Source organism: Atractosteus spatula, chromosome 15, assembly GCF_055471065.1.
Source record: "Atractosteus spatula isolate fAtrSpa1 chromosome 15, fAtrSpa1.hap1, whole genome shotgun sequence".
NCBI classification, from domain to species: domain Eukaryota; kingdom Metazoa; phylum Chordata; class Actinopteri; order Semionotiformes; family Lepisosteidae; genus Atractosteus; species Atractosteus spatula.
Window position 1 is genome coordinate 3,109,614 of NC_142720.1, and position 10,793 is coordinate 3,120,406.

The 10,793-nt window shown below is 43.6% G+C and overlaps 1 protein-coding gene across 1 annotated transcript; it reads left to right on the forward strand.

The window, feature by feature from the left end:
- The first annotated feature begins 4,450 nt into the window (after positions 1 to 4,450).
- cfl1l (cofilin 1 (non-muscle), like) lies at positions 4,451 to 10,185 on the forward strand. Its single transcript, XM_088934039.1, has 4 exons — positions 4,451 to 4,589; positions 8,013 to 8,311; positions 9,092 to 9,168; positions 9,442 to 10,185. The coding sequence occupies exons 1-4, from the start codon at positions 4,587 to 4,589 to the stop codon at positions 9,555 to 9,557; spliced, it is 495 nt and encodes a 164-aa protein (XP_088790165.1). The 5' UTR covers positions 4,451 to 4,586; the 3' UTR covers positions 9,558 to 10,185.
- Positions 10,186 to 10,793: the final 608 nt, after the last annotated feature.

Consider the following 10,793-nt stretch of genomic DNA (forward strand, 5'->3'; position numbering starts at 1 on the left):
CAGAAATACCAAAAAGTGATAGGTTTCAATGTCACTGTTTTAGGAGACACATAAAGACATCTACCTCTTAAAAGTAAAAAGCAGGAAAATGCCTGAACCTGTGGTGTGAGATTAGAGGAGGTGTGGTGTTCGCAGCTCATCTCAGACAGGAATTCCATGCCCATCTCCCTCGAAATCTCCAGAGGGGAATGCCCATAAAGTGCATCAGATCGCCAGAGAGACAAAACCAGTTAGGTCACCTGGCAGGTCTGGAATGTCTTACAGCCCCTAGAGGCCTGTGTCACAGTATCAGGCCTGGACACTGAATAACCCTTGATCATCAAACTCCATCAGTACTTATATGAGCAGGGGTCCCTGTGAGCTACAGTGCCAGTCTGGGACAGGACCTGGGGTTTGTGAGCTACAGTGCCAGTCTGGGACAGGACCTGGGGTCTGTGAGCTACAGTGCCAGTCTGGGACAGGACCTGGGGTCTATGAGCTGCAGTGCCAGTCTGGGACAGGAGCTGGGGTCTGTGAGCTACAGTGCCAGTCTGGGAATGGAGCTGGGGTCTGTGAGCTGCAGTGCCAGTCTGGGACAGGAGCTGGGGTCTGTGAGCTGCAGTGCCAGTCTGGGAATGGAGCTGGGGTCTGTGAGCTACAGTGCCAGTCTGGGAATGGAGCTGGGGTCTGTGAGCTGCAGTGCCAGTCTGGGACAGGAGCTGGGGTCTCTGTGAGGCTGGACCCTATGACTAGAAGTGTTATCTAGAGACTATTCTCCAAGTAAGGAATCCTAATGGAAATCTTTCAACCACAATACCTTAATTAGTTAATTTGAGACAAGTAGCTCAGAGGTTTGCTGGGGGCACTGGAGTCACCCAGGACCAATAATGAGTTACCACGGTTTAGTGAACTAAGCGATCGAGTCCCCCGTTTTTTTTTCCGCTAGTGGGCGTGAAGGGGTGGAACCCCACTTGTTCTGTTTTGCAGTGTGAAACCATTCTGATGTCTTTTCTCATGCTGAGCAATAAAAACCTCTAGGCGTCCAAGGTCAACTGGTTGCCCAACCCCTTTGTGCATGCTAACATTATATGATTTTTAAAAAAGGAAATAAATGAATGAGGGTATTAATCCATCCATCATGTCTTCTGTGTGTTAGTACTCCATGCAGATCTCTGTAGACCAGTAAATTCCTCCTAAACGATAGCTATATCCACGATGTCCCTCTTGGATCCATGGCAGTGATACAGCATCCAACTCAGATGGTGTCCAGTCTGGGTGCCAACCGGACATGTGGGGAGGAGAATAGGATAGTTTGGTCAGAACAGATGTAGATGCAGCAGGCTATAATGTAAGGTTTGAGTAGGCTAGGCTGAAGTAATAGGTCTTCAGTCTGGATTTGAATACTGAGATTGACTTGACATCCTGAATATGGGGTGGGAGACTGTTCCATAAGCTAGGGGCCTTGTAACTAAAGGCTTTACTGCCAACTGTTATTTTATTAACGCGTGGAATATGAAGAAGACCTGCATTCTGTGATCTAAGCTGGTGACTTGGATGGTAACATTAATAAGTTCCATTAGATAGACAGGTGCCTGACCTCTGAGAGCCTTGTAAGTAAGTAGAAGGATTTTGAAGTCCGCCCTGTACCTGACAGGAAGCCAATGAAGAGAGCTAAGTATGGAGGTTATGTGGTCGTACTTTCTACTCCTGGTAACAATTCTAGCTGCTGCATTCTGAATTAGCTGTAAGGTGTTGAAAGAGTGGTGGGTGCTCCCTGATAGTAGGGCATTGCAGTAGTCTAACCTGTTGTATAGAAGAGCATGTATTAATTTCTCTGTGTCTTGAGTGGAGAGAAACTGCCTTAGTTTTGCAATATTTCTTAACTGTAGGAAGCATGTTTTAGATACTGTTTTAACAGGAGAGCCTTGTGTCTAATATGACGCCTAGGTTACGTGCCGAGTCTTTGAGGCAAATTTTGAAATCCTCTGAGTTAAGTGCTGAAGTTTTGGCAGTCCTATCAGTATTTTTGCCTCCAAACATCAGAACCTCAGTTTTATCAGAGTTGAGTAACAAAATATTTTCACACATCCAAGTCTTTACTTCATTAATGCAATTAACTAAAGTGATAATAGAAGAGTTGTCGTTTGGTGTAAATTAAATGTATATTTGAGTGTCATCAGCATATGAATGAAAGTTAATATTATGTTTTCGTATTATCCTAACTAGTAGCAGCAGGTAGAGAACAATATTGGTCCCAGCACTGATCCCTGTGGTACCCCAAATTGAACTGGTGACATTGAAGAAGCAGTACAATTATTAAATATTTGAACATAATGAAAACAATTAGGTTAGATATGGAGTAAACCACTTAAGGACAGTTCCAGATAAGCCAACCTCAAACTCAAGCCTGTGTAACGAAACAGAGTGATCAACCGTGTCAAAGGCAGGACATAACAGGACAATGATGGAACAAATTACATTAACACACAGCTGACACCAAAATCACAGTAAAAGATCTACCGCTAAATTGAAAAAATGGGGCAGGACTATTAGGAACTATTGGAAATTAGGACTATTACACACATTTTCTCAAGTTTGGTTAAAGGGACAGTATTGTTTTTCTACAAGGAACAGGGGGTGTCGCTTCTGATCTAGTCAAATATATTTACTTTTGACGTATATTCAGTATTGTAGACTTACTTATTCTTTGCTAAAAAACAACTTATATAACAACTTAGTAATATGTTAATTACTCTTGACGGGCCATTTGATGTCCATTTGGTCACTGTAGCAGATTTAGTGCATTGTAATGAAGTGGCTGTTAACTTTGTTTCTAGATTTGAACAGCTGTATGGCAAAGAGAATGTAACCATAAATATTCATTTGTGCTTAGATTTGGTATCCAGTGTAAAAAACTGGGGTCCTTTGTGGGAACATTCTGCTTTTGTATTTGAGTCCTTAAATGGATTTATATTGAAAATGTTTCATGGTACACAGGCTGTTCCAGTTCAGATAATGAAGACATTCACTTACCACAGGGCACTGCCAAAACTGAAACATTTGTACATGCCAAATCCTTCACCTTTATGTGAGGCACTTTACAATCAAGTGACTGGCATCAGTAAAAGGAAAACTGTAGAATGCATAGGATCATATGCAGGTATTGGTGGCTATGTATTGCAAGTTGATGGGGAGGATTTGTTTGCTTTGAAGGAGAAATGCAATGTTGTGTCTGGTGCAATGTTTAAGAGATATAAAAAGATGATTATTGGTGGAAAGCTGTACTATTCTGTAGCTTATGACAGAGTAACAAAGCGAAATAGATATACTGTGCAACTTAAAAATGGAAATATTGCAAGTATACAGTGCTTTTTGGTTCCATATGGAAGTACTGTTTACTATACTGTACCTTGGTAAAAATTTACAGAAAAGCAAATGTTCCCCAGTTAATTTGAAATCCTCTTACAGGGGTTAAATTGAAATATATACAAGCTTTTCAAAGGAATCCTGATGGTCGAAAAGTGGCAGTGGAAGTTAACCCGATAAGGGGAAAATGTGTTGTAATGGATTTGTGTTCTGAAAGCTACCTGTACATACAGTAGGCAATCTACCACACTTTAAAGCTGAGGACTGATTTAAAAACAATCTGTAATTAGAGTACTTATAGGAACAAGTAAAGGTTTATTCCATGCTGAAAAGAAAGGAAACACAATGTTGTTTCAGCATGTAATAAACCTTTACTTGTTCCTTTGCAGCCTATGCATGCTGACACAGTTACCTACTTTAACTATTTATAGTGAGTTACAGGGAGTTCAAAATAAAGTGGATTCATGTGGAAGACTGTGTTGAACTTTTTCCAGATAAATAGATAAGCACATGATCTGGCAGAGCCATGGACCTGGAGACCGTATATTGCTTATCTTATACACCATATATTTGGAAATATGTTTGTTAAAATATATTATGGGAAATATATATTTTATTATTTTCAAATATAATCTTAAAATTATATATTTGAACTCAATATATTTTACATTATATTGAAAGATATGTCCACGTATTTTTCTGGTATATTGCAATATATTTCATTTTCGTAAGGGCTCCGACTGGATACCGCACAAATCCCTTAAAACAGACAGAGGGCCGCCCGGTATTCCTGTCTCAGGTCACACCTAGCAATTACATTACCTTCCATATAAGGGAGCTGCTTAAAATCCCTGCTCCTATTGGTCGTTAGTGACCTTCTTTTATTACACTTAACACAAGACATTGAGAAAAAATAAAAGCATCTCTGTAAAAAAACGCATTTTTTCAAAACGTCGATAAGACTTAATCGTACAGAAATCGTTCAGAAACACACCGGGGCTTTTATCGCCATTCCCTCCACATTCATTGTTAAAAATGTTGCACCTTGGCGGCGCTTTAAAAGACCCGGAAATGAAACACGCCTCCAGGCACTCGCTGGGAAAAGTCGCTCCAGGAAGCAGGAGGTGTCTGCGAGCCGAGCCCGAGTCCCCAGCACTTCTCCTGCGCTACAGGCAGACCCGCAGCGCCGCTGTCTCCTCCAGTCTCCGGCCCTCTCACATCCTTCTCACCAGCACTGCGATATGGTAAGGCGGCTTATTTCGAGTAAACTGCGAAGTTAAAAGTATGTTAAATGAAAAGTATGGGGGGGGGGAATAAAATTATGGCGTTTTATGGATAATTTAGGATTAATTGATTTACGATTGCAGTTGTCTCGAGGTGTAAAAGCCCTGTAACCTGCAGGGTACTTGACTTTTAACAAGCGCGCAGGTTAAGGGCGGTGAGACCTCGGTCTCGGACTGGGGTAGTTTAACCTCCCTGATCGCGATACAGGAACTGCACCAGAGAAAAGTTTGGCGACTAGCTGCCCTGAAAATCTTGAAGCGAAACTAGATGGTGGCATCAGCCATTGAATTACTAAATTAGTTCTGAACTTGAAGGAATTGTAATCGGATCAGCTGTCCCCCTTGCGTGGACAGAGACCCTGAAGTTGTCCTCGGACGGTTTTCTTGTTTGTCGGTTGTGCGCCGAGGTCCGGTAGGCGCGGCTGCGGTGAAATCACCTTTGCCCAGGTGCTGTAAATATCTGGATAGTCACCTTCTCCCGCTGACTGCGTAGAGAGATCGATTAAAGGGTGTGTTTTCTCACTTTTATTTCTATTATAGAAGGAAATAACTGAATTCAACACTGGTTCTTTCACGCTTTCTTGATATCGCTTTGATCTACATTGGAACATGAATCTCACCCCCCTTACAATTTCCTAGGCGTCCTCTTTTGTTTCCCGGTTTTTAACTTGTTCTGAGTTTCTATGGCTAAAATCAGGCCGTCTTTAGTAACAGCTGGACTTGAAGGGGTTTAAGCCGCATGCGCTGCCTGGAGGCTCCTGTTTGTACAGATTTGTCACGAACGTCCTGAGTGGGTCTGGCGGAGCCGGGCACGGTGCGGTGTTCCGAGTGAGGCGGTTCTGTAAATGAGACCCTATCAGATAGATAATGTCTAGATTGGACTACTGAGTCTTTTAAATTCTGGAGGTTGGTGTTTGTTCTGGATAGCGCTGGGATGGTGCGTTGTGGGAAGCGCGCAGGGGCGAGCGCGGTGCGGCCGAGCTCTGCCAGTAGCGACTTGTCCGCAGCAGGCAGGTATGCGGGCTTCTCCGGGCGCGCCCCTGCGGCTTCACAGGGCTGTGCATCTCCACAAACGACTTAAGAGCCCTGCTTGTAGGATAGGCCTACTGCTGTACTTGGGCTTGTACTCTACACATAAATTACAAATGGCTATACTCTCTCTCCTCTCTCCCCTCCCCCCCCCACTCCCAAATACATACTCCTTCCACAGGGTGTGGGGTCGCACCAGGCCCATTCCAGAGGAACACACAAGCTGAGATGGGTTTTTGTTGAATTCCCTGTGTTGTATTGTGGCCAATTCTTAGACAAAGCAGCCATTGACCTAACTCTTTCAATACCTCCTTTTCATGGAAAATGTGCTACAAAATCTTAGCCTTGTGCTATTTTTCTAAGATGGAAGAAAATCTCAGGCAGAAGAGAACATTTTGTTACTTTGAAGAGTTTTTATCATGGCTTCAGTTAAAGACGTTGCTTCTTTGGAAATGTTGTGCGGAGGACTGGCTCCCCTGACTGGAGTGGCCATGCTGTTGCTCATCCCTGCAGTGTCGACAGCCTTCAGCCCGTAGTGCTGCTGCTGTGCCGCTAGCCTGGTGTTTCTGAATGCGGCACCTTGAACTTGGGAGCTCCTGCAGGGCAGTAGGCCCACAGACTTCTCACCTATGCTGAGCAGTATGGCCATCCTCAACCTTTCCAAGCAAACCCATTCAGTGTATAGTAAAAAGCTTATCTGTAACTTCTATATAATAGAGCAAGTTTTTTTTTCCAGTTTCTTAACCCCCCCCCCCGAAAGTTCTTTGGGGTGCCGAGATCTGTCTGCTTCTTTGTAGTCTTCTGAAGTCTTTTCCTGTAGAGGACTTTGGTTCTCTGTTTCTTCCTGCAGTAATTGATGAAACTTGGGGTCATGAGGACAGCTGTGGTTTTCAAACGGACAGGAGTGCTGAGGGTGCCCTCAGAAACTATCCTAAGGTGAAGGCAAAATCCAAGCCATAAGTTCTTCAGGTTTTGACATTAAATGGGTTATACCATTCTTAAATTCTTTATTTGGAGAATTTCTACTTCTTATTCTACTTCTTATTAAAGAGGGTGCTGTATCTAATTTGGTTTAGTCCCACTTTAATTGGACTACTATCCGTTTTCCAATGCACTTTATTAGTTGAATGTCATTACGTAAAGGCTGGACTTTCAATTCAATTAAAAAATATTGCAATGTGCAGTCTACTCAATACACTTTAGTCCAGGGAGTGCCAGGGCTGTTTCTTTCAGATGTTCAGTAGAAGATCTTAAATTGGGTTTTTTAGGTGATAACAGTAGTTTGTGGACTCCCCCTTCTCTTGGTTGTTGAAAATAGTGGATCTATTGAACGTATTCTAAAATCTAGTTCTGTGAACTGCTTTCCCAAAATGTGCCCTTTGGCATTTTCCATTATATCTAGTTCATCTTTGTCTGCAAACTAATAAAGATCCTGCCTTCAGATAGGTCCTGTTTTCACTCTGTGGGATATTTGCTGAACTTGCCGCAGGAGCTCCCAGGTGATTTGTGCATGAAAATCTTGATCTTGCCTTTGGAGAGCTAGTCACTGTTGAAAGCTAAATGTTGGACTTCTCTGAAATAGAAGTTAAACCAGGAAAAACAAGACCTTAGCAGGAAACCTGTCACAGGATTACGCCACTACAAAATTCATGCTTTTTCCCCCACCTTCCGGTTCTGCTCACTTTCCAAAATGGATTAAGATTTTCCTGCAGTGTCTTCCGCAGAGCTCAGAATACTGAAATAACAGGGCTGGGGATGATGTGATCATAGGCTGGGTTTGGAAGTGCTGGGGGTGGGTGTGCCCCCTGGTGGCTGCTTGTGAGATACAGTAGGGAGACTAAGCTTGGGGGAGGTGTGCTGACTTGCCTAACCGGTTCTGCACTGGCGCTTGTGAAACTCATGAGTGACGAAGCAGCCAAGAAAAATGCTGGTCTGTTTTACTGTAAAACTGTGGTCTGTTTTCTGAATCGGCTCTTTTGGAGCACTGAGTTAATGCTCGGACACTCCAAACCTACAAGGCAAGGTTGATGGTTACAGGGGTGCTTAAAATCCCTCTGGTGGATCTGGATTTGCCTTGTGTGAACAATCCCCTGAGGCAGGGTTCCTTAACACTTGCAGGCGATCTAATCTTTCAGTTGAATCATGGTAGGTTGGTAAGCTTGAATCATGAGATCAGCAGAACCACACAGATGTAGAAGAATTTGGGCCTGGTTTATGGATCATCTATTTCAGTGAGCAGAACTGTGATTGCGGGGTTAATGAAGTGAAGCTCAGGACACGGGGTGGACATGCTTGGTTCACTTTCAGCTAGAAACTGCAGCTGGCTGCCCTGCTAACTCATCGCACTGTCCCAAGGCTTCTGGGGTCGCCGTCCACGACGATGTGGTCAACATCTTCAACGCCATGAAGGTGCGCAAGGCTGGGGAAGCCGAGCAGGACCGGCTGAAGGCCATCCTGTTCCGCCTGAGCAACGACGAGAAGCAGATCATTGTGGATGAAGGCAGCGAACTCCATGTGCGAGACCTGCAGCCGGGCGAGGACATCTTCAAGAGGGTGGTGGGCCTGCTTCCAGAGAAGGACTGCCGCTATGCCCTTTATGATTCAAGCTACGAGACCAAGGACAGCAGGAAGGAGGACCTGGTCTTCATCATGTGGTGAGTGATTCTCTTGGATCCTTTTTAATGCCAGTGGAGGTGAATCTTGCAGCACTCTTCCTCATCTGCCCTGGGTGTTAAAATTCCTTTCAAACAAGCAGCTCTGCATCCCGGAATACAATTCAGAAATGGCTTTTGGTTTGAAAGCCAGTGGATTTAGATACCTGTCAATGTTGCCCTCTTCAGAAAGCCATTAGTTCATGCACCCATTTCCTTATGCAAACCTTTACTATTAACATACAGCCACCATGACTTTTTGGTCGCTCTGAAACCTGGAGAAAAGGACAATGACAAACGTTGGCTGGTCCAAACAGTTACAGAGAGCAGCACTATGTATGAAAGAGTGTCTGACCTCCGGTCCAGCTGATGCTGTCTGAGTCTATAGAACACTTGTTCCTGTTCTGAACTGTGAAAGGCTGTCCAATTCTGCTCTTGGACTCCCTCTGTATTGACAGGTGTTCCAACGCCATCTCTTTAAAGAGAGACATGGAGGAGATGAAAGGAAGTGTCTTGTATTGGTCTGGATTAGCCACAAAGGAGCTGATCATGGCCATAAAGAGTGAATTTAGAATGTAAACCTGCAGAGATGCCTTCCTTACTGAACTGGCTCAATATCCCAGGAGAGTGATGGGTGGAGTGTGCTCTTTGGCCCTTCCTGGGATAAAATCCATGCAATCATGCCTGCAAATTTCACTTTGACTCACCGTTGCCCTTTCACATGCTTCTATTAGAATGCCTTGGATGAAAAATGTATAATCAACTTTTTTTTCTCTAATCTAGGGCTCCAGAGAATGCCCCTCTGAAAAGGAAGATGATCTATGCCAGCTCAAAGAATGCACTTAGATCCAAATTGACAGGTCAGTTCTAGAATGGCTGCCGACTCCTGTATACAAAGGCACTGTGGGTGTGGTGATATCCTTCCAGCTCTAACTTTAGTTGGTCTAATTCTACATGGATATAGGTGTAGCACTCAAAAAGAACAGGAACAGTTTTCTGATGTGCAAATTTAAGCCTTGATTTGTTTTCTGTAGCACAGTATCTTTGCTTAGCACCCAGAAAGTCAATTCCTCCTCATTTTTGTGCATACTCTGTGTGAGATTGAGGGCATTTTTGTTTCCCTCTTCTTGTAGGTATAAAGTTCGAGTGGCAGATCAATGAGATGGGAGAGATCAAGGACCCATCCACGCTCGTGGAGAAGTTTGGAGGCAGGGGCCTGGTTGTGTCTGTGGAAGGGAAGCCCATCTAGACCCCAGTCCCCTGCTGTTTGGCTAGAATAGTCCGTGTAGAAGATGCTGTTCTGTATAGAAACATGAGAATTATTGTCTGTCTAGCCCCAAGAAATCATTCAGTGTAAGTTATATTGCACATGTGGATTTTCACTTGCAATGTACTGTTTATTTAAACAGCCCAGTCAGTTCTGGTTTAAATTTAAGTCTAAATAAGGAATGGATTTTTGGTCTTGGCCAATCTGCGGTGCCGTTCCTTCATCTTCTCGGGATGGTTCTAACCTGCCATTGAGGGGGGGGGGGTTGACCCCAAAAGCTGGAGAGCTGCTCTTGCACTTGCAATTCCACGGGTATTGCGTATTTCGACATTCCTTCCTCTTGGGGATTCATTCTGCTGCTGCTACTGCTAAATCCTTTAGGTACCTGCTGTTTGTAGAGGCAGCTTCCATGCAGAAAGGAAGCCTTTTATTCTTGGGCTTCCTTTACTTGACTCACTCGTAACACCTTTTCCAGTCTTCCCATTTTTCTGTTTTGTCCTGAAGCTGCCCATCTCTCTGTGTGTAGTTTGTTCTGGAGCTCCAGGTGTAATTCAAGGTGTGCTGTTTGGATATGGAAGTGTCACCGGTATTAATAAAGTTCTGAACCCTGAGCTGTAGCTGACTTGATGTGCTTCTGTGGGCAGGGGGGAGGATGATGAGGGTGTTCAGAAACATCAATAAATTAGTTTGAAGGCCAGTATCAACTTGAACATTGGGCTCAAAGTCTTCCACTTTAAAGTGGAACTGCAATGGTATCTTTATATTTCAGGTTTAGAAAGAATTGGCATTGACTGCATTTTGAACTGCACTAAAAGTAAAATGTACAACTGTAATTTAAACCTCCACTTTACATCACAAAATAAGGATAATTTTCAGGTATATTGTATTCTGTGATTCAGAACAAGGCAACAAAACTTATGATGCACTGAGTGCAGTCACTTGAATAGTCAACTTGATGTTTATATGTGAATAACCTGCAATGTCTTGCTTTTACTTGTAGACTGAAGTAAGACCTTGATGTTGTGTTGGAGGTGCACCTGCCTATTGGGGAAACTGTTAAGAACATGCGAGTGTAGAGCTGCAGCTGTAGGGGACAACCAGTCCCCATTTGTCCAGAAGAGCCTTCTCTGTGAACTCGGGTTGTTTAAAAATGTATATTTAAAGGGAGATTGTTTGCAGATTACATCCATGCTTGTCTGTAACTAGCTTGAGGACTTT